Source organism: Triturus cristatus, chromosome 8 (genome assembly GCF_964204655.1).
Source record: "Triturus cristatus chromosome 8, aTriCri1.1, whole genome shotgun sequence".
Taxonomy (NCBI): Eukaryota; Metazoa; Chordata; class Amphibia; order Caudata; family Salamandridae; genus Triturus; species Triturus cristatus.
In genome coordinates, this window is record NC_140591.1 from 276,919,495 (window position 1) to 276,946,844 (window position 27,350).

Consider the following 27,350-nt stretch of genomic DNA (forward strand, 5'->3'; position numbering starts at 1 on the left):
AGACGTCAACCTGCACCCCCTCTTCTTGCTGAGATGGCTCCGTCACATGTTAAAGCTTAGCCACATACAAAGACAGAACACCCCTCTGTCCGTCCTGTGGTTTCTGATCCATATTCTGTATATGAGTAACCTGGATCTCTCCTCAGGGGTCGTCATGGGGGAGAGAGAGAATATTACTAACAAGAACTGCAAGAAAAGTGGCTTTGTCTTGCCCATAAGTTATAAAAAGCGCCACAAAGAGCCACACTTAACCTTTATCAGTATAGGTCCAATCCTTCTCACTTCTCAGAACCATGACAGAGGGCCCCCAACATAAAAGATGTCCCTCATTGAGCAATCTGAAAGAATGAGAAGAGAGACCTGGAAAAGAACAGCAGTGGTGATGCCCTTGATCATCATAAAGAGTAAACCCAAGAAAAATAAGAGGATATCACCAAGTGCTTTTATTGCAAGATTTCTAAGAAGTGAAAGATGATTTTTAAGCAGGCAAAGTGGAGGTGTGATGTGACTTGAAGGAGATCCTAAGGAATGTCTCAGATCTGTGGAACAGAGAGAGCACGCTGGAATAATATATATTTATATATATAGGTTGATCATTGTAAACGCCTCCAGACATACAACCTACAAATAAAGCAACAACACATCATCCTACAAGGAAAATGTTAGGAAAGGAGGTCTGTTCTAGACGGAACAATATTTTCACGCCATTCAGAGTAAATAGGGATGTCGTAGGACAATCAATGTTGGTTCCATCCTGGGAAGAGTGGGTGAAGTCCCTGTCACAATAGAGCTCACAAAGTGGTCTGTCACTAGATGGAAACTTTCGTCTTGGTGAAAATACAGTTCTTCCCTGACAATTATCTGATCATGGCCAAAGCATGCCAAGGTAGGACCATTCTCTCATATATTGTTAGCTGCAGCTCTGCCAAGGCCTTCAAACTATCTTCAGATCACCCGAAGTGTCAAACCCCAGTGGAGTCATTCTTACAGACTGCTTTTTCACTGGGAAGAACAGCAGCACATTTTCTCCTCTCTAAAAGAAGCCCAAGCTTTGCTGGGAATAAAACCTGCAGAAGACATTGTCTTCTCCTGCCCCTTGAAGGAGCGGTCCCTGATGACCACCAGAGAGAGGTGACCCAGTCTCCTGACAAAGCTGTGGGAGCTGTCTGGACACAGCTGAGATTATATCAAGCAAAGTTAGAGTAATCCAACATGTACGCAGGGCTAGTGGGGACTCTGCCACCAGTGAACAGGACACTTGAGAATAGTAGCGGGGGATTGCGGTGGAACATCATGACAATTGATATGCCCATTATTGATGAGAAAGAAGAACAGTTTAGAGAGTGTTAGGAAACCTACATGGAGCAATAGTGTTGGCAGCTACTACTTGCAATTTTAGGGGCATCAACCCAGACAAACTGCTGAGCGCTTGACAAGAGGTGTCTACCCTCAAAGCATATATGTGCTTTCCCCAGAAGATGCATCTTTGCCGAATGCTGCTGTGCTTATTTCAAAAGCTGTATATGGCTTGACTCCTAGGAACACAGCAGTATTGAGGATTTTGAGAAATCCACACCACTCATTTGTCGAGCTGATGATGGGAAAGAGTAAAGAGTGTTGGTGGTTGGCAGTTAATGGGACATTAAATGGACACTCAATTTTGTTGACTTCATTTGTGCCCCAGCCAGGGACAAGAATCATTCCTAGGCCAATTATGGGATTTCTCCTTGGGCCCCATAATTATAGAGGGAACCTTAAACCTATTCATGTGCTTGTCCCCTCTCGCCCCTGCTTTTTATACTCACCCTTCAGCCTTTCCTACAGAAAATCCAGGCTATCCTCTTAATTATTAGACTCAATCTGAAACTCTGTAAGTGTGCGAGCTCATGACTTTGTGGATTGCATTCCAGTATCCATAGGGAACCCATAGCAGTCACCTTATGGAGCTAATAATCCCTAAGATGGAGAGCTGAGGAACCGTATCAGGTTTTTGAATTAGTCTTATAACTATCCAAGGGACTGGTGCAGGCAGGAGGTGCAAAGCTTCTGAGACATTCACTGACAAATGCCCCTTTCAATGGTCATCAAGAGGAATTCCGTATCTGGTTTTAGATAGTCTCCTAACGTGCTCTTATCTGCACTGGAAAATTCTACCTACCTACTTTAGTTAGAGCAGTCAAACCACGGATCATGTCCTGGAGCAATTTCATATTTACCTGGGTGTGACGGATGACGAACCTGAAAATAATGAATTTACCCAAGATTTTATATTTTTAAGCTCTATCCCTTAGCTATTGCAAGACCGTTCACCTGCAAGAGGTCTGAATCCCCTTCATGTAGGCAAAGAAAAAACCTAGAATAAGCTGGCAGACGTGTACTAAACACTCTGATCAAGGGGGATTTGAGGTCCCTTGCCCCTCTCTACTCTGTTAAATACTGAGTGGCTAAAAAGAGAGACAGAGAAGCTGCTGGTATAGAGGACTGTCACTGGAAGTACCAGGATGTGTAACTACTAGTGGGCTTGCCATGGTTGTTGCTTGTAGTGAATGGGGAGTCACCACTATCGCTAGGAGTGAGGAGGGAGTGGCACCTGGGGACCACCTAAAGAAACACTAGGGCCCTGACTTCAAGGGTACTGTGTAGTCATTTCTGAATGTGGTATTTTTCATTTGTGTTGATAGCGGTAGAAATAAAATATTTCTTTTATTTTTTTTAAAGTGGGTATTTGGCTGGACAAAGATTTATTGCTATTTCTGTGTGCATTTTGAGTTGTGAACATGTGTTCATTCCGCTGTATCCAATAGTGACAATGTCTTGGACCTGTTTACACTGTTTGAATGGAGCAACAGATTAAGAGTAGTACAGTTCATGTTTACTGTATCTCACAGTGGTGTGTGTATTTAGGTCTGTCCTTTGAAACAGCTTTAGTTGTGTCACCAGACAATTGTTTTTCCCCAACAAATCATTCAAAATATACACACCTGGAACAGCTTTTTGTCAATGGGCTTCATCCATTGGTCTTTGAAATTGTCATTCACCTTTTGCGTCGCCCCCCACTGCATACCTCATGGGGCAGTGTGTCAGCTCTATTTACCCATCGGTCGGCTTGTTAACTTATTACCCATCCCTCCATTTTGAGAAACTACAACAAAGCCTTTACACATTATTCACAGTCACCTAAAAATAGTTCCTTAATCTTCAATGATTAACCTGGTGACAAGTATGCATTTTCAATTTAGAGTTTTTTTTCTTTGAGTTTCTCCTTGCTCAAATATGTATAATTTCTGATATTTATATATGTTTCCCTTGTTTTCATTACTTGATTGTGCTGGCGAGAAAGTGTCACTCCTATTCGTTAAATGTCACTCATTATTACACTGAAATTACGGAAATGTCACACATAGCAAACTGAAACCTTGGCAGCCATGGGGCATCAGGCTCGCTTGGGTCAGCTTTGAGCTAGCTGCACAGTCGGGTCCCAGTGCTCTGGGCAACCTAGCTGCGAACGATGGAACCACCGCTCCGGTTGCCGCAGTTCGTGTTCAATCACTCAGCCACCGGCTGAGTCGGGTCGGTGTTGCTCGTGGGATTCCATTACTGCGGCGACTCATTGCAGGCACCAGCCACTAGTGAATTCAATTGCTGCCTGCTCGCGCAACAGGCGGCAGCCTACATATCAGTCCCACTCGCCTATAACTGTGAGTCTGACAGAAACTCACTCTCATGACCTCACTGCCTGAATGTGTCGGTAGTAGCCATTGGCAGGCACTGACTGGTTTGACGTCTGAAATGTATGCCGGCCCGCGCCGGACGGTGAATCTTTTCAATCCAGTGTTACATATTAGCAAGCAACTCAGCCAGCCCCAAGTCTGGCGATCAGCGTACACCACGCCCTGCCTGCCATGACTTGACTCCAGCAAATAGTTATGATAATAATTAATCAGCCTCTTTGAGGCGCAGCGCTTGACAGGCACAGCTGAGGAGGCGCTAATATGTGTGAGTTCACATTTCCGTGTGGTGATGGGGACTACCACACTTAAATGCATTAGTCTAACGCCTGATGCTTGGTACTTGGCAGGGCTGGAAGCTGACACCAACCGCCCACTATAGAAGATACTATACTGCAGAGGAGCAGCATAGCAATGCCGCATCTCGAGGACTGACCCTAGTACTGTGCTCCCATCTTATGCTTTTTTTTATTTAGGGTCTAGGCCCTTTAGGGTTTCCCTTTGAAGTTTGAGGACACGCAAGAGGGGACCCAGGGGGAGCGGAGCGCGAGCCAGTCTCCCCCTGGGTGGTTTCGCACAAGGGAGCGGCCACCCAGGTGCGGGGTAGGGTTAATTAGGGAGGCGCGAGGCAAGAGGCGAGGTTTTAAGTAGAGGCATGTGGGGCGGGAAATTCATTGCGATCGAGGGAGTGGGGAGGAAGGGTTTTGAATTGGCTTTGCCCTTCGTGTATTACGTCTGACTCCGTAGCTCTGGGGGCGGGCCTATGGCGTCACGGGAGGAAGCGCGCGCTGCCGTCCGGGTGCTCTGTGAGGCAGGCAGGGACAAATTGCTGACCCGGTCCCGGTGCAGGCGTGGCTGGGGCTGGAGCGTCGGCCCAGGAAAGCTGCAGGAGGCGTTGCACGGGCGGTGGCGGCTTGTTTGTCGCCCCAGCGTGAAGGAGACAGCGCGGGCACTGCGGCGGGTCAGGAGGGGGCCCTGGAGTCCGGGACTGTGCTTTCGCACGCGTCGGCTGTGTCCCCCGGTGAGCTGGCCCAAGAGTCCCAGGTACGTGCGGCCGCCCGTGGCACTGTAGGCGGGCGGCGCGCTGCATGGGGAGGCAGGAGGGGGCGGTCGTTGAGTGTGGCCGGGAGTCGCGGGAGGGCATGGGGAGCCGGGCAGTTTCTAGCGCTCCGTGTGTCAGGCCGGCAAAGCGCGTGGGAAGCGCTGAGGCGAGCACTTTTCAGGACGTCTGCAGTGGGCATTTTCAGTCGCTTGCTTCGTTGCAGACCGGCATGGGAGGGCATGGGGGGCCTCAGTATTGGGAACTAAATGGGCGGCATTTATGTTATCAGCCCTGCCCCACAGGTGTCGTGTGTCCCCGTCCCCCCCCCCATTGTTTTTTGAGTGTGATCAGGCTGGACCGTCGGGTTTGCCGCCAAACGTGGGCACTAGCTGGCCACAGGGAGCCTTGTTATTAGGCCCAACATCTCAGGAGGCAGAGTTTTCTAGTCAAGCCGGGTCCTTGGGCGTTACAGAGGAGGCGCAGGTGGCAGCCCGGTTTTCTCAGTCACAGGTTGCAGAGCAGTCAGGCGTCACTGAGGTTGGGAGCAAGCAGGAGGCTTGGCAGCCAACTGTCAGGTGTGGGGCAGCAGCGAGGTTGCTTGCGGTATACATCCAGGGCAGTGGAGTGCGGGCGCGCTGAGGGACAGTGGGTCTGGGTGAGCGGGGGTGGCACCCCGGGCAAGGCGCTGGGTTAGTGAGTGGCGGGTACAAGGGGGCCCATCAGACGTTCTGGAGGAGAATAGTCAGAGCGGCTTGAGTTCCACGCTGCCTGTTTCGGCCACACGGTCTGCGGCAGGCAGGCCAACACTGCGGAAAGAGCACTCTGCGGCTCTTTTTGGGGGACATGTGGAGGGAGGGAGATCTAGAGCGGATTCCCCTTCTAGTACAAGCACGGGGGGACATGTGGAGGGAGGGAGATCTAGAGCGGATTTCCCTTCTAGCACAAGCACCCCAGCTGTGGGGACGAAGGTTGCGGGTAATTTGGTTTTCTGGCGGCAGGGGAATTATGGATATGAAAAGGGACAGTGGGTTATGGTGTGGTGACATTGGCACTGAAGGGGTATTTTTGGAAACGGACAGCGATGAATTGGAAGAAGGGGACCTGCGTGAGGGGAATGTTGGGGATGATCGGAAACAGTATGGAACAGCATGTAAGGGTATGAGGGGTGTGCCGGGGCAACACAGTGTGTTTAGTTTTGGAGATGACCGGAAACGAAATGTGACATCATGGAGGGGTATGAGGGGTTTGAGGGGTTTGTCGGGGCTACCCAGTATGCTTCTTTTGCAGACGTCTCGAGCGGACCACGCAAACAGCGGGAGCATGATACTGACACCCACCTACGGGAGGAACGTCCATTTATACAATGCGGCGTGGGGCATTTGTGTGGGGTTGCCGTGATGGCGTGGGTATTTGGTCACTGACAGTGATGATTTGGATTGAAGGGGTATTGCGTGAGGGAGCTGGTGGGGGAATTTTTGAGGCACAGTTGTGACGTCAATGAAGGGTAAGAGGGGAGTGCTGGGGCAACAAAGTATGCTTAGTTTTTTGCAGGCGTCTTGAGCGGACCAAGCAAGCAGTTGGACCAGGTCACTGTCACTCAACTACAGGAGGTACAGCGGGATGTACGGAACAGAGCGGCCCAGTTGCCAAAAGGTACGGCAGAATGGTGGTCGGTTTGGCAACAGGGGGGTTCAATGCACAAAGCGATACGGTCCATTTTGGTGGGGGATGAGTTGGTGGGGGTTAATGCTCATGCTGGGGTTGTGCGCCCTGGGAATTTGCTAGATGCTGTAAGGTTGGGGGGCGTCGATGTTGTTGGCAATGCACGGTCGCTGAGAAGGGTAAGGAGGTTTAGGTTTCAGTGGAGGACGACGAGAATATACACAACAATTGCCGTATATGGGGTTTGGTATGATTTTTAGGATCACATTGCTTGGTTAAGATCAAAAGCAGAATTTTGACATATGAATTTGTGGCTGTTTTAAAGTGCTGCATCAGGTTATTCTGGTCAAAGAGGGTTTCTCAAAGGGGGTTTTCCGGTTAGGATCCAGGGCCCGAGTCGGGGTACGTGTTCGGATAACCCGAACTCTGCTAAGGGGTTCCCGCAGGTGGTCCAGCATACGTTGCAGTGCAAGGTGCAGCGGGTAGGGTGGCTGGCCCTTTCGGTCAATGTCACATACGCATTTTGATTGTCTCTCCATTGGTGGTGGGCCCAAAACGGAGAGCTGGGGTTTTTTCGCCTGATGCTCCATCTGTCGTGGCCTGAGGGTGCCTCTATGACCGATTTTCCTATTAGCCAGCGGACTCTTGCATGTCTTACGCTTCAGTGGAGGGTGCACTGGGTTTGGAACGCTCTGCAGGGTGGAACGTGCAATTGGGTAAAAGTGCTATACAGTCTGTTTTCGTTTTCCTCCCCATCCATCCATGCGATTTTACACTGTTAGGCATGCATTTCGGGGGCGTTTCAGTAGATACGATGCTGCCAAAGGGGTTGTTACTATCTCGTGTGCAATATTTGACACATTTAGCACTTTTTACAGTGGCGTTTTTTATTCCCATCTCTGGTCACCCCCTCGTATGCCAGTATGTGGATGATTTTTGTTCATTGGTGCTCAGAACTCGGGGCTGTTTCATGCGGCTTTGTCTGCTTTTCAGAGTACGGCACAGGGGATCGGTGCTGTTGGCCTGGGACGTAACGGAGGGCCTCAGGTCTACACGGTTTTCTTGGGTATTGCAATTGACACAGTGAACATGGTAGCTCGGCTGCCGGGGGCTAAGGTGCAGGAGATTTCTTTATTTGTCATCAGTGATCGGGGAGCCCGAAGCGGAGCTCAGGAGAGGGCAGACATTATTGTGATACCTCATGTGTGCATGTAGGGTGGTGCGGGCTGGGAGATCTTTATGCAGGGGTTTGGGGTTGGCTATGTCTGGGGTTGTTTCTTCCGCATCAGTGCGTAGGGATGTCTGCAGCCAATAGGGCGGATTTGAGAGTGTGGCTGATTCTCTTGCAGGACTTCAAAGAAGTGTCTTTGTTTTGCGGTCCAACGTATGGTCTGGCTGGTTCAGGTTTTCCTCAGCTGCGGTGGGAGCAAAGGGTTTTAGAGTATTTGGAAAGGGCGTTTTGGTGAGCCGCGAGTTGGCCAGTGCTTTGATTAAGGCAAGGGCGCAGTATCACAATTTTAGACTTCTTCACTTTACTAGTGGCATTGTATGTCTGGGGTTTCAGTTTCAGTTTCAGGATTGTTCAGTGTGTTTAAGGTCGCCGATCTAGCGGTGGTAGAGTTGAGCAATCGACAGAAGACCCAGGGTTTGAGAGTTGTTACATTTGCTGAGTGATGGCCTGTTCAATAAGTTTACAGCTTATCATTGTTTTTAAGGCACGTCCTATTTCAGGTGTCAACAAGTTTATAGCGGACTCTCGGTCTCGGTGGCATTGGGAGAAATTTCGCCGGCTGGCTCCTGGGGCCGCACTTCCCAAGTTTTCGGTCCCACTGTGTGTCTGGGTGTGGGGGGCCTAAGAATGGTAGAATTGATGGGGTACGTTGTAGCGGACGCTACGAGACCGAGCTAGCAGCAAGCATGGAGCGACTTCCTCTGTTATGGGTACACGGGTGCTCCCAGGAGGGGTAGGATGGCTGCTGAACAGGTAGTTTTTTTGGGTTTTGGATTTACACCTGTTGGTTCAAGGTTTTTCCCACAATGTCAATTTTTTCGGTAAAATGGCTGGGAGTTCGTTTTACGGACACTTGAGGTGGGGGAAGGACCTGGTAGGGGGGGGGGTGATGGTGTTGAGAGTTCTCAAAGGTTTCAGTAGACTTTGGGCTGGGAACACGCAGTCACGCCGACCGGTGACATTTGATTTGTTGCAAAGGATGCCTGGGCGGCTGCCACTTTGCTGTTCTAATGAGAACGAATGCGGCCGGTTTAGGCGATGTTTTTTGGTATGGTTCATTTTGGGGCATTTAGGGCATTCGAGCTGCTAGGTTTGCGTCATAGGGTGGGGATTAACAGCGAGGAGGTTTTCTTGAGAAGAACACAGGGGGGGATTTTTGTTGAGGGTCTCTAAAAATGGTTCAGTTGTGTATGGGTACCTGGGTTTTGCCTACACAGGTGTGGAGTGGGCCAATGCGGTCCAGTAAAGGAATGGGGAGGGTTTTAGGGCGTTTTTTAGTTCCTTTTCTCCTGGGGACATTTTTGCCATGGTAGCAGGGAGTCAGAGGTCAGTTGCACAATTGTTGGCAGTAATGAGGAAGTGCTGGTTCTTGTGGGGGGAGACCCTTTAATTTTGGGAACACATTCGTTTTTGTATAGGGCTGCAACAGAGGCGGCGAGATTGGGATAGTCATGGCCTACCATACGTCGGGTTGGGAGCTGGAACTCCATGGGGGTGCGAGACCTATGTTTGAAAATAAGTTTTTATTTCTGCTGTGTTTCCTTTTGGTTAACGTTTGTTTTTCTACCTAGGTACGTCTTCGGGGCTGGTAAAGGTGAAACAGTCATCATGGATAATAGGACGCTCCTTCGTAAAGTGGGCCGACATTTATGCTGAGCAACAGTTTTGTGGGAAATCGCTGGGACTACAAGGTGTAACACATGAAGTGGTTGTTAGGGTAACGGGGTATGCGTTGGGGTTAATTTTCCTTATTTAGTACTGAGTTGTTCCAACAAGGGCCCGTCAGGCTGGCTGATTATTCATTTGGGGAGAAGGATCTCGCGGCCCTGTTTTGGGCCGACACTCATAAAGCAATTTATAGCGACCATCGAGTCTAATTGGACAGGCACCAGGGTAGTTTGGGACTGAGTTCATAACGAGGATGCACTGGAAGGGAGCATGGAGCCATGTAGCCATTGAGAAAGCGCGCACGGAAGCTTATCAGACCCCTGAGAATATTTTGTGTAGATGGGAATACAGTTTTTCTTATTCCCTTATACGGGGCTCTGAAGGGCATCTTTGCTGGTAGGATGGGGTACTTTTGTCTACCATGGGGCACGTTTTTATTTTTATTTGCTGGAGTTGAGGGTCAGGATTGCTCGAATTCGGAAAGAGAGCATTTAGTGCGCATCTGCAAGATGGTAACACTTTTCTGTTGGGTGGGGCAGGAAAACTCTCTGGGTTTTCCTGGTTGGCGGGTTTTTGCTGGGGGGATGGGCAGACTGGAGCGGGATTGCCCATCCTCCAACGGGGGAAGTGGGGGACGCAGTCACGGGGACGGGAAATGAGAATGAGGGGGATCTATCAACAGGAGTCATTGAGTTGTTTTTGCTTGGGTTCTACCTTGGGGGTTAGGTTTTTATAGATGTCAGAGAAAATTTGGGGATTTGATTATCAGATAATGGAAAAATGGTGTTTTGAGAAAATTATAATTTGGCACCTGTCTTAATAAAGTGGCCTTTTTTGCTAATAAAGAAGTGGTGGATTGTGAGTTATTGTGCGAGAGGGGACCCAGGGGGAGCGGAGCGCGAGCCAGTCTCCCCCTGGGTGGTTTCGCACAAGGGAGCGGCCACCCAGGTGCGGGGTAGGGTTAATTAGGGAGGCGCGAGGCAAGAGGCGAGGTTTTAAGTAGAGGCATGTGGGGCGGGAAATTCATTGCGATCGAGGGAGTGGGGAGGAAGGGTTTTGAATTGGCCCCACCCACCCTTCCCCTTTTTTGTTTTGTTTCCTTTTGTGTTTTCCCTTTCCCTCTATGGGGTTTTTTCTTCCAGGCTTGGCTAGGGCCAGGCCTGGGTTTTTTCTTTTGCCACGATAAGACAGGTTTTTTCGGTTAGCTAGTTTTTCTGGTAGGCGGGTTTTTGCTGGGGGGATGGGCAGACTGGAGCGGGATTGCCCATCCTCCAACGGGGGAAGTGGGGGACGCAGTCACGGGGACGGGAAATGAGAATGAGGGGGATCTATCAACAGGAGTCATTGAGTTGTTTTTGCTTGGGTTCTACCTTGGGGGTTAGGTTTTTATAGATGTCAGAGAAAATTTGGGGATTTGATTATCAGATAATGGAAAAATGGTGTTTTGAGAAAATTATAATTTGGCACCTGTCTTAATAAAGTGGCCTTTTTTGCTAATAAAGAAGTGGTGGATTGTGAGTTATTGTGCGAATAATAAACTATGAAGATTTTTGCCCTTATAAATATTGAAGTGGACAAAGTGTAAATGCATTCAGGTGGCTCCATTTGTAAGAAGGCCTTTTATGAGTTGGGCATAAGTGGCTGGTGTTAACAAACTATAATCCTCCCTACATCATAGTTATCAATAGTGTAGCAGGTGCAGTGGCACCAGGCCCCAAGGCTAAGCAATTGTCTTACATTTTAAATATATTGCATAGTGTTTAAACAAACCAACAAGCGGAATTTTGCATGTTTTTCTTGAGGTATAAAAGTGTGTGTGTGTTTGTGTGAGATTCAATTGTGATTTTACTTTAGAATCATTCTAGTTTTGTCCCTTGTATTCCCAATGCACTTCGTCTCCATATTTACTTCACATTGTAGCGATGGGTTATTACAGAGCTTCAGGTCATTGTTGCACCCTGATAGAATGCATCTTTATATTTAACGACAAACCGCCGATAAGGAGTTGTGTGCTTTGTGTATCAGATTATTTTTATTCCATTCATTTGCGAAGGTAGCACTGTTTTTTTTTTCTCAAGTGTCCTGTATACTTTGAAAATTGCTTCGGCTGCACCTTGAAAAACATTCTTTCATAAAAACAGTGTGTTTAGACAGGTGAGTTTTAGCTCAGCGAGTCATTCTTACACACCAGTTATTGACAGCATTTACAAGTGGCAAATTGCTGTATGAAGCGCTATTTTATTCAGGCTTCAATCAATTCAACTCCTGAGTCTGACGTGTCCATTTCTTAGCACCACTTAACTCACCGGACACACGCTCCTCACACCTCGTGTACCAGCCGAAAATCGTCATCTAAGCGCGTGCCTTGTGTTTTTATAGTGAAGTGCCCTGTCCAACGTTGTGCTCTGCAAAGTTGAAAAAAAAAATTCTCTCTTCCTGCCGTTTACAATTTAGGCTCTGAGCTGAGGGATTGTTGAGCATTTTTTTTAAGTTAGACATACAAAATATTATTTAAGGTTTAGGTCAAAAGTTTGAATTCTGGAGGGTCCACTCATCATTCGTCCTCCCGAGGTCGCGTGCATCGGATACACTTCACCCAAATTATTGCTTTTTTCTACTTCTAAACTATGTGGAAGGAGGCCGATTTTCCTTGTTTCCATTTCCACCTGCAGAACCGATATGGAGCTAGGGAAGTGTCTGCTGGGTGCCTTAAACTGACATTATGATAACAGGCCAGTCATTCACTCCGGTGGTTCTTATTTAATAATGTGCTTAGTCAGAAACCCTCACGTGCTGAGCTTTTTGCTAATGCACAAACTTTGCTGCCCAGTTACATGAGTGGTTTTTAATGTGTACTTGCTTATTTTATGTGTGTGGGTAGAACTGCACGCTGCGTTATCTTGACTGGTGTGCTGTGAACATGCCAAAGGTATCCATAGTTCTTCGGCCACTGTGCCTTTTGAATTCATTATACAGTCAAACCTGCAAGTAATGACAATCAGTCTGTGAAACCTAGAAACTGGCTAAAGTGGGCTGCGCTGCACATGTTTAATGTCATTTATGGATGGTAGTATGGTCTGGTATGGCAATTATTACAGAAGAAGATTAGTGAAAAAAAATCAAATCAAGTCAGTGCTTTGTTGTGTATAAGTCGCCTGTCCTCCAGTGTGAGGCACAGCTAGCTCATCTTCAGCTGTCAGATGTGAGGGGTAGTTGGATTATCCCTGCCTGTCCAATGTCGGGCATGGCAAGCTCATCTCGTGTTGCGCGACGTCAGGCATGGCTACCTGCTCTTCTGCTGTGCAATGTTAGGCATGGAGTTGGCTCATCTGCTGCTATCCAATGTAAGGCATGGCTAGCTCATCCCAAAAAACATTGAACCCCCAAGCCGGAGCGACCGAGAGGAAAGCGTGTGCTGTTGTCGTTTGCATCCTCCAAGATCACAATCTAAAGTACCAAAAGCCCAATGAGACAATTCTGTCCAGAATGGACTGGCCAGTGCTTCCCTAACTTTTTGGAATCACAACCCAATTTTTAGAACAGCAAACTCTTGTGACCCACCTACCTTTAATGGACATGAGGCGGGTGATTTTTGAGGTTACTAAAGCATTGTGTGGTATCACGTTGTCCTTCACACACACAACATTTTCCATTGAAATGGCCCCTACATTTGAACAGACAATGAGTTTAATTGATAAAACTATAGTCACAAAAGAACGTGTGGAAATTGGGTTTATCTGAATATTTATCATTTGGCAATTAATAAGTAAAGCGTCTTGATTTGGTTTGATACTGTTAAAATCTCTGTTTCCAGCACACTTCAGAATGACAAAAAAATGGGCTTCATTTCTGCTTTCTTAACTGCTGAATGCATACAGTTAAGCTACAGCCCTTCCTTTCACACTTCCTGTACTCTTGCAAAATGTTCACATCCTTTACTTTAAAACCTCTACACACCTTGCAGTCAAAGAAAGAAAAGTAAACACTGATCGCCATCTTAAAAGAATAAGCAGCAATTTGTCAGAGGACTTTCCCAACTGACTGGAGTGGCTATTATCTACAAAGACAAATGGGACTTTCGGAGAGGGGATGTCAATCCATGGGGGGACTGCGAAGCACTTGACTTCAGCATCTGCTTCTCGGCCCATTTTACCCTGGGGGGCTCTGTGATCTATAGACCTCCAGGCCCGCTGGGTCCTTTCTTCAGTCATTTGGTGACGCTGTTGTCCCTCTGGCTCTCCGATTCTCCAACTATATTGTTCTAGTAGACCTTAATATTCATGTTGACCAGGCAGAGGCCAGGGATTCGTCCGACTTTGTGGATATTCTTCATCTCGCTCAACTCCTCCAGTGGATAAGCAGTCCCACCCACAATGCACTTATTTTTCCATCACTGTAGAAGATCCGTGTCCAGTCCCCTGGTCGGACCACTTTTTAACCTATTTTTCAATGCTGACCCCCCTGCTCGTAGCCACCGCAAACCAGCATTCAGCAAAATTGATCCGCTTGCGTTCAATCAGGCCTTGGATGCTTCTAGGCCTGCTCTCTCGGGTGATCTTGAGGGAGGCCTTGCTGGATTTACAGACTGGGTGACTAATGCTGTGGACACATTAACTCCGTCATTGCCTCCCAAGTTCTCTAGGGAGTCTCCGTCTAAACCCTGGTTTACCCCGAAACTTAAAGTGCTCAACATGAATGTAAATTTCTTGAGCGAAGATGGCGCCGCAGTGACTTTTGTCCAGCAGCTAAGCTGCAATTTAGGCATAAACAAAAACCCTACTATGAAGCCATAATCCATGCCAAAAGGTGCTTCTACTCAGCACGCATTGACTCTGCTAATAATAATGCCAAGGAAATCTTCACTATTGTCCAGAGCTTTACGTCACCAACTGCCCAATTAAATACGTCTCCATCGACGGACTCCTGGTGCGACAATCTTTCCTGTTCCTTCAGAGATAAGATCCGTACTATACAGGCATCTTTTGCCTCTTGCGATAGTGTTGTAGGGGTCTCGTTGGTGACATCATCGGCACACCCTACTCACTCCCTCCAGGTCTTCAGTCCTGTGGACTTGTCGGAATCTCTTAAAATCTTAAAGTGCCTGAAGTCAGGCTCTCCTGCGGACCCTTGCTCAGCCAGGCTGTTGGCAGTGGCTGCTAAAACTATCAATGGCGAAGTGAACGGGATCATTAATCTGTCCCTGCAGAAAGCTTGTGTTCTGGAGGTATGGAAGCAGGCCAAGATACTTCCCCTCTTAAAAAAGCCATCTTTAGACCCCCTTAGCCCAGGGAATTACTGTCCCCATCTCCCTCCTGCCCAGCGTAGCGTAGGTCTGTGAGAAGGTGGTGACTAAACAACTCACTGAGTTTGTCGAAAGCGAAGGTCTCCTGCACCCGGCTCAGTCAGGGTTTAGGGCCTCCTACAGTACCGAATCAGCCTTGGTAGAGGTCTCAGAAGCCATCAGGGAGTGTTTGGACGCCGGCATGGATTTTGCTCGACCTGTCGGTGGCGTTTGACAAGGTCCCGCACTCACGGCTCCTCATGCGACTTACCGACATAGGGGTCTCTGGCACGGCCTGGGGCTGGATCAGGTCCTTCCTGGATGGACGGGCCCAGCAGGTCTGGCTTCCGCCGGTCTCTTCCGCTCTCCAGACGGTGACCACAGGGGTCCTCTCTTAGCCCTCTTCTCTTTAACGTTTATGTTACACCATTGGTTTACTTAGCAGAAGAACTGGGGGCGAAGATTATCGCCTACGCTGACGATACCCAGCTTCTCTTTACAAGGGAGAAAAATACGGACTCAGTCTCTTCTGCGAAGCACTGTTTGTCCTCCATTTTTAAATGGTTTGCCTCCGCCCAGCTTAAATGCAATGAAGAGAAGTCCGAGATTCTACTCTTCGGGAAGTTTCCACCGAAGTTCAGGGACACTCTCTGGCCACCAGAGTCCCCCCTGCCTCCCTCTGTTGGGAAGCCTGTCAAAAAATTTGGGGGGGTGGTTCGAGAAGCTGGCTGGCACTTGCTTCGGCCTGCTTAAAACCCTAAGGAGGTTTCTCCCCCTTCTGCCTAGGGCTGCGAAGGAGACAGTCATCCGTGCCCTTATTCTATCTCGGCTGGACTACGCCAATGCTCGCTGCTGAAAAAGCTTCAGGTGGTCCAGAATGCGGCAGCCAGGCTTCTTCTTGACTTGCCCTCCAGATGTAGTATGAGCCACCATTTGCGCTCATTGCACTGGCTGTCCGTGGCTGTAAGGGTTAAGCTTAAATCATTAGTCATCGCGCATCGTGCTCTCTATGGCCAAGACCCTACTTACCTACAGAAATGCTTCTCTTTCTATGCCCCTCTGAGACAATTACGCTCCTCGTCTCAACTTCTGGCCTTGGCTCCCCGCTTTAAATGCCAGAGGTTAGGTGGCAGCTCTCTCGCTCGGAAAGCTACCGTGGCATGGAACACCCTTCCCTCTGCTCTTCGGAACATCAAGGATCCTTTGGCTTTTAGAAAGCTTCTGAAAACATATCTCTTTATTTATTGTTTCATTCTCCTCCCCTCATATGGCTCTGCGACGGGACACTCCTGAGTAGCTGTGCGTGTTATAAAATAACATAACGTAACTAAAAATCAGCTTGCGACCTACCGTTTGGGAAATGGGTGACTAGGGTACTCACCCACGGACATTATCCAAATATTGGGGACACCGATGTCCTATATGTCTCACTATGGAACATGACTTGGATATAACATATTGTAAGGCAAGGTGTCACACTCCACCCTGGGTGTCATGCTTCATTATCGGCCTGCTAATCTCCTGTTGTCCACTGTCTGCCATGGCAAGATTATCTCCAGCTGGCCAGTGTCAGGCATGGCTGGCTCATTGGTTGCTGTTTGATATCAGGAATGACAAGCTCATTCATTCCTTTTTTAACTTTCTGTTCCAATAGTTGTAGCCTTGTTTTTATTTTGTGGTAAGCAAATTTCTACGTATACATTAGTAAGAAACAAACATGACTGGATCAGCTACTCATGCCGTAAATGGGAAAACGTGATGAGCACTGTTGAATGCTGTCCCACGCTATTCAAAGTAAATGTACTTAATGGTACAAACATTTGAGTTATGTCATTTCTTTACCTGTTAAGTGCTAGTGGAGTAAAAGTCATAGGCTGTAGGTATTATCATTTTAATGTATAATACAAATGCATTAAAACGTCTGACTAAAATGCGATTATAGCATGCAACTAATAGTGAGTCTGAATGCTCCTTTTTGCATGTAATTTGTAGTCACAAACCTACTGACTTTGGTATGTCACACACTGTCATCGCTTGCATAGTGAGTTGTTGCATTTCTTCGACACACACAGCCTTGGCTGCAAGTGCACGGAGACAACTTTATTGCCGCACACAGAAGAAAAAAATTAGAGAGAACATAGATCATAACAGCTTGCCACGGCCAGGCCTATTGGCTTTGCCAATGCTTGTTCTAGTGTTGCCAAGTAGATTAAGTACTTAGTGGAACCAGTTATTTGTCGATCTACCAAGTCTTTCAGGGGACAGCGGTTACAAGGTCAGCACATTATAAATGCAGGGATGGTGGTCTATCTTCTTGCAGGACTTGGTCTCTTCATTTCAAGCCATTGGTATGAATATGCAGAACGGATCTTGCCTCATAGCAGGGCTTTTGCAGATCTCCACAATCAGAGACGATGACTTCCGTCTTCTGTTTGATATAGCCAGTACATGCAAAGATTTTGTAAAAATTTTAGGTGATATTTAAACGTTGTCGCAGTGCAATCCCGCCAGCACAGGCAGCTATGCATTTAAATGTCCCAATTTTGGCCAGCTGTGACTTTAGCTTTAGGGTGCAATATGTAAGTTTGTGAAAGTGTAAAGCAGTCGGCTGTAGCTGTTTGCCAATCTGTTTGGGTTTGGGAACAATCCCCTCTATTACTACGTTGGGCAGCGTTAAAATAAAAATTGTTTCTATTAATAGCATTTATTTAGAGTTTTGAAGGGGATTTATGAGTTAATTAGTCACATTTTGTTACTAGTTCCGAAATTTGTCTCCAAGTATTCAATTTTATCAAATCATACCATTCAAATTTTTTGGTTTTTCAAACAGCACCATTATTTTAGTCAATCAAAACATATAGGTTTTGTGTCTGTGGAAATTATCAATTTCACCGTTGGAGTCTGCACACAGTTCGCGCTTCAGACAACTCCACAGCTTTCCCGCCTCACTGATTAATAATACATTTACTGCATTTGCACTTATCTCCTGTAATCAGTATTAGTAGAATGGTTCATAAGGTTGGCATATTTAAATTATGCTGTAACTTTAAATCTGTTTATTTTTATGCCCTCACCACATTAATCTTAATCGACTTTTTATTTTGTTAACCATACTAGGACCTCCTTATGGAAATATACAGAAGTATAGGGGAACCTGATAGCTTGTACGGCTGTGGTGGTGGAAAAATGCTGCACCCACTTGCAAGGTCAGTATTATGCATTATTATCTCTTACATTTGGGGAATGTGACATTATGAAATATAATTGTTAATGAGTTTCACGTTGCAGGATTCGTACATATGAGCATGAGGCCATGTGGGGAAAGGCTCTTGTCACCTATGACCTGGAAATGAATCTTCCTCCTTCCACTCGTCAGGCAGGACTAATTCAGGTGATTTGATTATCTTTGTCAACACCATCTTATCATAAATAGCAGCATGTTCCATGATACTCCCTGCTTTCAGCTATCTCTCAGTTATGCTTAGTTATTCTAATGTCCATTATATTGAACCTTTGTTGCTTACACTTTTAAGTGTTTTGGTAAGACATGCTTCTTCATAGATGTACTATGTCTGTGCAGCATACCTTTTTTTTACACACAACTATTAACTGCCAGTATTGGATTGTAAGTGTGTCATGTTTGTATAGCACTGTGCATGGACTTGGGCAAGAAAGGAGAGCTTTTTAGGACCTGAATCACGGAAGCGAAATGTCAGTCAGGAAAAAAGTACATGTTAAAGGCTGCTGTCAGGGGGCAAGTTCATTGCAAGGAGTTTATAAGTCTAACAGCTAAAAAGGTTAGAGTGTGATTCAGATCATTCTAATAGTGGTGACCCCTAGAAAGGTTTCCAGAAATGTGCTCTGATAATTATAATGCATAGGCTGAAATTACATGTGTAGGAGATGCGAACTGCGATATGAAAAGAAACCAATATTGAGTCTGTTTTTAGAATTCAGCAAATTGCTACATATAGACAGTGAGTAGATGCTGGATTACACTAGATGCTGTAATGCTACAGAATACATGCATTTTACTTCAAACTTGTGAAATATCTGAACTGAGGTCTGATGTTCAAACACCCACCAAGCACAGAGTAGAAATTTTGAGTGTTTGATACAGATAAAACAAGAAATCATAAAAGCCAGCCTCATTCAAATTCAACGATATGTCTGAATTGATAGGGAACTGACACATATGTAAGTATAGATGTCACGAGGACAAGGGGTGGTTCTAAAATGTGGTATTAAAACTAATGGGCTGGTGGAATTGCCTTTACCCAGATGTTGACGTTCACTCACCTGACTTCGAGGTGCAGGTTTCCTTGATTTTACGGTGTACTAAAAGTTAATAATATGATGAGAAACAATATAATTTCCCACTTTGGCAATTAGAAAAATGCTTTTATTAAAATAATTATTTCAACCCTTCTTATGTCACTGCTGCAGGCCCTACAGAATTTTGGAATGTGCCATATGTTGTCCACCTATTTAAAAGGACTTGAACATGAGAACGAGGAGTGGTGCGCTGAACTTCAGGAAATACGTTATCAGGCAGCATGGAGGAACATGCAGTGGGAACAAGGGCCTGCCATCAAGTAAAATAATTTCTTTTTTTCTTTTTCTTGTTTGCAATAGTTTTTTAATTTAAAGTTAAAACACATTTTATTACACCCTCTTGTAGTTATTGATAAATTAAAGTTATTCTTGCTCTAAATAAGAAACCCATCCTAAAATAAACATCATATGTTATCAAACGTTATTTTTGTAAAATTATGTAAACTCCTTTATTTGGATTGCCTTTGTTTCCTATTCATCAATATATCCAGAAGCGTCGTTCATTGTATTCTGCAAATTATCATTTACATGGACACAATAGAGTGAATTCTAGCTTCCTACATACACAAATGTACGAGAATGGCATGAAATAAAGGTTACACAGTTTTATTAAATAAAACCAAAGGTTTTCTACCATGCTCAGACTGCTGTCAACATGAAGCATGTAATCAACTTTAAGGTACTTGAATTTTCTACAGTTTTCAATTGATGCTAACTTTGAACAATATCTTGCCAATTTCTACTCCCTCACTCAAAGGGCTCATAAACCCAGTTTATTTTCAAATTGAAGAGCAGTACAGGAAACAAAATTCTCTAATCCTTACTATCAGGTTATGATAGAAAAGGAAAATGTATTCAACTTTAACGTTACTTCTCCTTCGAGGAAATCTTTTTTGAAGTCATAAGCACTGAAAAGTACTAGGAGATCCGGCAGCGTTTTTTTAAAATGTATATGTAACTAAAATCATTTTCATGAAAAAATAATTTTGTGGTCCATCTACACTACAGGTTACATTGGTCAAGTTTCATCAGTTTATCTTAGGAAAGCGAGTTAAAACAAAACATTTCATTGTTTTTTTTTAAACAAGTGGCTAGAACTATCTTGCATAAACCTTTTGAAAGGCCAAATGAACGAAATCAAATGTGCCATAGTCGCGCTGCCGAGTTCAGAGACTGTAAACTGATGCTATTCCTTTAAGTGAGTGTTTACCGGCAGTAACCATCATGCCACCAAGGCTACCTCCCTTTTTACAACATATCAGGACCCTGCTTACTAGTTACGAGAGCCTGATATTGTACTAAATAGCTTTGCACACCCATCTCATGAAAAAACAGTGGGAAAATATTAGGAAGATAATGCACCGAAGAGGTTACAAAAAAGACCTGGCTCATATGGGTGTCGGCTCTGAAGTCTGGCAAAAATGTTTATTAAATGTATGAATAGATTTCTAGGTGGCTGCCATGGAGATTTCTCTGATTTGAAAGTTCATTAGATTGCTAGTTGTGGCCACTTTTCCCCATGTATAGTTGGTCTACCTGTGTGGGATTTGTTAACCATTTTATAACTTGAGTGCTCAGGCGGACGCTGTAGAAGAAGCAGGAGTGCTTCAAAGACCATAGTCCTCTAGTGACCATCACATGAGGGTATCTGAGGTGTCTGAAAGGTGAGCATTCCATGTACATTTCTGCTTAGAAAAGAATCTGCTGCAGGTAACAGCAGGTCTTTAGAGGGAGACATGACATCAGGACTCTGCTGTGTCAGCTTCCAAAAATGACTTCAAAGGAATCATTATAAGAATGAGTCACGAATTTAAGACTAAGATAGTGTCAAGTCAGAACAAGAAGCAAAGCAAACCATAGAGAGTTGCAGACGAACACCTGCATGAGTATATAGCGAAGGCAGAGATCGAACCTGTGGAGAAACAGGAGGAGGGTCCAGGTAAAAGACAGGTAGCCGACAAATAGGAGAAAAGGCGGAGTTCGGTCAGCACTTGTAGGTTACCTTAAGTAGTGTCAGCAAGATGAAAGTTGTCTTGCAACTTATTTCATTGTTGGGTTTCCCACTGATAAATGTTCATTCACCCTTTGATGTTCTTTTGCAATTCTTTGTTTGGCTCAGTTCCTTTCCTGTTTCTCCTGCCTGTTTGCCCATTTACTTTGAACCTCTGTATCACCTCTTTGATTACCGAGACTGTTGGAGGTCTGCATGTGTGTCAGCTTGTCATACTCTAGAGTCTTGGGAGGGTTCCTGGAACTCTCTGGGGGTCATTAAGTGCCTCAGCTTTGGAGCATCAGGTATTTTTTTTTTTTAATATGTTTATTTGCATTGAAATCACTCAAATACAGTACAATCAACATCCAACACTTGCCTGGAACATACCAACGTACAACTCCCTTTGCACCAACATCCTTATTATGACTCCACAGTATACGGAGTAATTCGGTTCCTCCCCAGCAAACCTTGTGGGGTAACCCTTGGAAGTCCACCATCCAGTGTCCACATGTAGGCAGCTCGTATACACGTAGGTTGCAGAGTCTCCACTCAGGAGATTCCGCCGTGCAATTGGAACAACTAAACTAAAGTCAAACAGCTACCCCACGTTACGTCCCTCCCCCCACCCACCACCCTCAACCCCCACTCCCCTCCGGCATGACTTATTGACAGGATACATGGCAATGCACTCAAGTCTTTAACTCTACGCCTCCGACTTTCCCAACACAGGACCACCAACCACCCAAGTGTGCTATTGTCCAATCCCTCACCGCTCTTCTAATCAGATGCAGAGGAGGGCGGGACCCGCCCCACCTCTGCGTCAGAGTTGGAGCATCAGGTATGTGTGCATTGTGATTGACTTTAATAACATCTGATAGAGACTACTAGCCGCAGATTCCTTCACGTACAATTATCCCCAGGCGTGAGACTGGACCCGGAAAAGTTTCTTGCCCAGCATCCCTGTGCGCCAGGGGGACGGAATCATGCGACTCCGCCCAGGAGTCGTCTGCGCACGTGACATCAGCGAGGTCACATAAGTCCCACCCCGGTGCGTCCATGTCAGTTTTTTCCTTTTCCGCGTGCAACACGGATCCGGTTTGTGCTCTGTGCCTGTTTAGGCCTTTCCCTTATGCTATTGCTGCGTGTGTGGGAACAGTGTTCGAATGCCTTCGGGCTTTAAAAGTTGTTCATCATGTGGCCGCCTAATGTTGGTGACGGATCCTCTCCCCATCTGTATGTGGTGTTTGGGGGAGCACCACGACTCCACTGATTGTGAGGCGTGCCAGCAGATGAAGCCGAAGTCCCGGCGGGAGCGCCAGATGAAACTTCTTTCGGCACGTGTGTCCAGGTCGGCGTTATCATCTCGCCTGGCGAAGGGTTCTCGGACCCGCGGCTTCCCTCGCCGACTTCGATCTTCTCCCAGGTCGCAAGAGCGCCGCTCACCTATTGGTAAGTGTCGCAGTTTGTCCCCGAGGGTCAGGTTCCGGCCTGTCGGGGCGTGGACTCTCTGCGGGTGGTGCGGCCCCTCATGTTGTCCCCTTATCTGCCGTTTCCCAGCGTGGGGGCGACCAGAGCCCAGATGGAGACATATGCGGTGGCTTTGCTAGCTTCTCCTCCTCCTCCTTCCCCTCCTGGGACGTCAGCGGATCCCTTGCAGTGTGCGGGGCCCTCCGTGGCGTCGCCAGCGCCTCTGGTCCCGGCGCCGACTGATTTGGATCCAGGCTCGGAGGATGTGGTGACATTGGGGTGCATCCCTTTAGCGGTCCCTCCTTCGGACCACGGCGCCTCTGCTTCGCTGCAAACTCCCGTGGGAGTGCCTGTGGTGCCGCGGGAGAACGCCGGGGCTCGGTGTCGCACCCCCGAGCCCCTCTCGGTCCTCGGGACATGCGGCGGCCTTGTTCGAGGCCGAGGTGACGCCGCTACGGCGCCGGCTGCTGCGGGCCCTGGCGGCGCCACACGGGTTGGCGGAGGGCCCATCTCGCCCTGTCACGAGTCGCGGCTGGCGGGGGACTCCTCGTCCCTTCCCGGGCCCTTCTCGTCCCTCCACGCGGGCGGCTGCCTCGTCGAAGGTCAGTTCGGCGCTGTTCCGGCGCCGCCCCTCCGCCACCCCGGCACCGGCCCAGCTCCGGTCTCCTGCGCCGTGTGCTGTTTCGGAGGTCGCCCCAGCTTCTCCTCCGGCGCCGGACGACGACTGTGTCCTGCCTCAGGTTGCGGACTCCACGGCGCCGACCCGATGTCGGGTCGTTGACTCGTCTTCAGACGCCTCATCTTCTCCAGAGGTTCGGCGCTGTGTCGTGGCTTTTTCCCCGACGTCATCTAAATGCGTCTCCTTGCCGTCTCCACGACCGCGGTCTTTGCCAGAGGTGCCACAGGTCTCCCACTCCTCTGTCCCTCTTCCTTCTGTCCGGCTTTGGCCCTTCCTTCCTCCGGTTGGCTTGGGGGATGGCCGCCTTAGCTTGCAGCCGTAACCTAACGAGGAGCTGCTTTCCTCTCCGCGGGGCCCTACGGAGGCGGGTGCGGCTTTTGCCCGCACTGTTTCCACGGCTTTGGGAATTTTGCGCATGGATGATCCAGCTACCCATTTCCCCGCAGATCATCTTCTGTTGCTTTCCTTCGAGGGTTCACTCCACTCTTCCCTCTCTTTTGGGGACTTGGGGCCGTCCCACCTCGGGGAACCCGGTGCTCCAGCACCTTCTGCACCTCCACAATTCGGCACTGCGTGATCCGGTGTGCCTTTCTCTTCACCCTTCGACCAGAGGCCTCCTTTTGCAGTCTGCCTTTCCTGCTTTGCCGCTGCTGTTGTCTCCCCCGTCACGGGAGGCCCGTTGGCTGGACTCCTGGGGGCGCAATATGTTTGCCTCAACCAGTGCGGCTCTGCTGGCCCTTAACACACTGTGTGTTTTGGCTAGGGCCACTTCTTGCTTGTGGGACTCGGCGGAGTCCCTCATGTCTGCCGCTTCTCAGTAGGGTGCATGTGTGGATTTGAGACACCATGTCTTGGATGGTCAGGAACTGGCGGCGTTTATCCTTCGCTCCGCTCTGGACATTTCGCAGGTGCTGGGTCGTGCCATGGCCTCTTCGGTTGCCCTTCGTCGCCATGCCTTGCTTCGGGACAATGTGTTACCGGAGAATATTCGAGAAAGGCTGGTGGACCTTCCCTTCGATGATGCTCTTTTGTTCCATGCCCCTGCAGACTCCGCCATCCAGAGGTTCTTGGCGGGGCTTCGTCCTCCTCCTCCTTCCCCTCCTTCTTCTCCTCCTCAGTGACCTGCATGTTGATCTGGTTCTTGGAGCTGTTCTTCCGTTGGGGCCGGTCGCCCCGGTTGTCTGTTCTGTGTGCTTCATGGCCACTCAAGTCCTCCTTGCTGAGGCTGTGGCTCTCTTGGCTTCTGGCTAGCCCCTTTTGACTGTGTTTTTTTCCTTTGGGTTTTTAACACCATGCTGGGCCTGAGATTGGGCCTTCTGCGTTTCCCCTGTGGCTGTTTGATAGGCCTCCTGCGGGATTTTTTTTTTGTCTGAGGTCTTTTTTGTTGTCCTCTGTTGCGGAAGTTTCTTCCTAAGAGGTTCCTATATCTTGGGATATGACATGCCCTATATGGGGCAGGGTTGGCTGTTATATGGCCCTGGTATGTGCTGGGGAGTTGTGGTCGCCTGCGGGCTTCTGCTATTCGTGGCGTTATGGTATGTTGCGGATGCAACCTTCTTCTTCGCCTTTTTGCTTTGAGTGTTTCGTTCTGTGGTGTCCCTGGTGTCTGGCGTAGCTTGCCAGTGCCACCCTCTTGTTCTTTCTGCACCGTTGTGCCTTCTTGGGGCTTTAGTGGGACTGTCATCCTGCCTTCTCCGCTGCCTCCGGTGGGCCTTGCACTCGGTTTTACCTCTTCTCCCTGTGGGGGGGATGGTCCCTGACTTCCGGACCCTCTTGCGGGCGCAGTTTGTCCCTGCGGGGCGTTGGACGATTCTTTCTGGGTGACCTTGAGTTCCCCTTTTCGGCTTCCGCCTGCTTCTTGCGGCCGACGCCATTTTGTCTGGATTGCCTTTGCTCTGCCTCTTCTCCTTGGAGTCTCTAGGTTGCTCTTCTCCTTCCCCTTGAGTATGGCTAGGGTATCTATTCTAAGTGAAGGAATCTGCGGCTAGTAGTCTCTATCAGATGTACGAGTTACTTACCTTCGGTAACGATGTATCTGGTAGAGACGATTCTAGCCGTAGATTCCTTCACGGCCCTCCCTTTCTCCCCGTTCTGCGAGGGCTTGTGATTTGGTCTTTTGCACTCGCTTCCCTGTGGGTTTCTGTGTCTTCTATGAGTACAATCTTTCCCTCTTTCTGTCAGGCTGTCCCTTTTTCCTCCCCGCTGTCACATGGGAGGATAGGTTTGTTGGTACTTCTGGCTCTTTGCGATCCTTGAGGTTGGGGTCTTTTGGCTGTGCCTCTACCCTTGTTCCTGAAGGAGGTTGTGACACTCTGTGATGGGGATGTCTTGGAGTTTTGTCGTTCCCTGTGTGTCCCCGACTGGTTCCCCTTCCTTGTCTTTGGTTGGGGTTGTAGTCCTGTTGCATGTTATCGTGACATGTTTACATATGTCCCTTGTCTCCGGGGGCGGGGGTTGCTGCTCTGTTCTTTATTCTTTCCCTGCCTTTGGGTACTGCAGTGCCGGGCACTGCTCTTTATAGTGTTGTTCCTCACCATTCCTTTTTCTGCTCTTTCACACACTGTTCCTTGTACATAATGTGTTACCGGACCGGTAACCAATGCAGTTTCTCCCCTAGCCAAGATACCGACGCGTGCTTTGTAAGTTTATAGAGTAGGCTGCCTGCCATGTTCTGAACTACTTGTAAACGCTGAACCTAATATTCAGGAATTCCCAAGTTCAGGACATGGACATAGCCCAGCCTAGAGTGAATCAATACCCTGACCACAGTAACTTATGCCTCGTGTGGCAGGAAGTTGAGAAACTTCCTCAACATATGGCAGATCCAAAAGCAAGATTTTACAACTGCTGACACCTGGACAATGAAAGATAGTTGTAAGTCAAGCATAACACCCAGGTTTCTGCCCTCTGCCTTTGGAGGGGGGTGCTGTTGTGCCAAGCTCCTGCCCACCCTAGAATGGGATTCAACCCAAACAATAAGATCTCGATTTTGTCTGGTTTACACTGCAACTTATTGGCTCTGAGCCATTCGAGTAACGCCTTCATACAGAGTGGGACTGCTACATTTGCACTTGAGGGCCATTTCATAAGTGAGCAGGAGCTGTGTATCATCCACATACGATATGACCTTGATGTCAAAGGATGCGATCAAATATGCCAAGGAGGTCATATAAATGTTGAAGAGAGTAGGACTCTGGGAGGAGCCCTGCAGTACCCCCACTTCAACAACTTTGCACCCTGAGGCATAAGGCTTCATCCAAACCACCTGCTCTCACCTCTCAAGAAAATAACCCAGCCAGCCGTCTCAGTGCTGTGACAAGCTCTACAGCCAGATTGGGACGCATGTTACAGTTTGTTCTCAGTTAGAAAGGAGGTAAGCTGTTGATTCATCTCCTTTTCCATAACTTTCTAGGCTGCTGGGAGCAGATAGACAGGTCTCAAGTTTGCCAATATTTCAGGGTCAGCGTTAGTCTTTTTGAGCAAGGGACTAACGTTTGCTCTTTTCCAGTCATCTGGCATAGTGCCTGAATGGAGGGAGATGGCAAATAGCTCCTGATAGATCGGAGCAATGATATCTGAGATAGACTAAAGGATATGAGGTGGAATCGGGTAGTCCAGGGACCTGACCTACAGTTGGAGAACTGTGCCATCAATACCTCCCTGTAAGGAGCTTGGAAGGAGCCTGAAGGGACGATTGTTTCGAATCTGCCATTGGTCCTGCTATAGCTCTGACCCTTGGCCCCTGAGTCAAATGGTTCACACCCACTGTATTGGTCTTAATTTTGAGGATCTTGTCCAAAGGTGTATTTCTTATCTTTCTATACAGAGCTGCATATGTGAGAAGGCTATTTTCGAGCATTGGTAGGCGAAGTTTACTGGATGACAACCATGATAAGACTAATCCTGTGGGCCCTGCTTCAATCTTCCTCTCCCTTATCTGCATTTCCACCTTTGCTTAAATTGACTGCAGAAGTTACTCATGTTTCGCATATGCTTTCCTTTCATCTAGGAGAGAGGTGGACTGACTTCTGTAATCACTGCCACAACTTCGTTCCCCAAATTGTACATATTACAGAATTTACAGATTTACAATCTCAGCAATTCTGGAAGAAAGTACTTACTTTGAACTTGAATTACTTTATTTAGTATTGTTTTTAATTAAGAAGTTGCTTGAGTGTTTTGTCTCAAGATAATACATAAGATTGCCCAGCCTGAAATGGATTGTTTTGAAGTGTCTTAAACTGATACAAATGGACCCATGATT

The 27,350-nt window shown here is 47.6% G+C and overlaps 1 protein-coding gene across 1 annotated transcript in view; it reads left to right on the forward strand.

Moving 5' to 3' along the window:
• The window catches only part of ATM (ATM serine/threonine kinase), a 1,586,045-nt gene that overhangs the window by 925,705 nt on the left and 632,990 nt on the right, over positions 1-27,350 (forward strand). Inside the window, exons 41-43 of the mRNA XM_085621514.1 lie at positions 17,730-17,818; positions 17,901-18,003; positions 19,059-19,207. Of these exons, the coding sequence (XP_085477640.1) occupies positions 17,730-17,818; positions 17,901-18,003; positions 19,059-19,207 (341 nt within the window). The remainder of the gene's footprint in view (positions 1-17,729; positions 17,819-17,900; positions 18,004-19,058; positions 19,208-27,350) is intronic.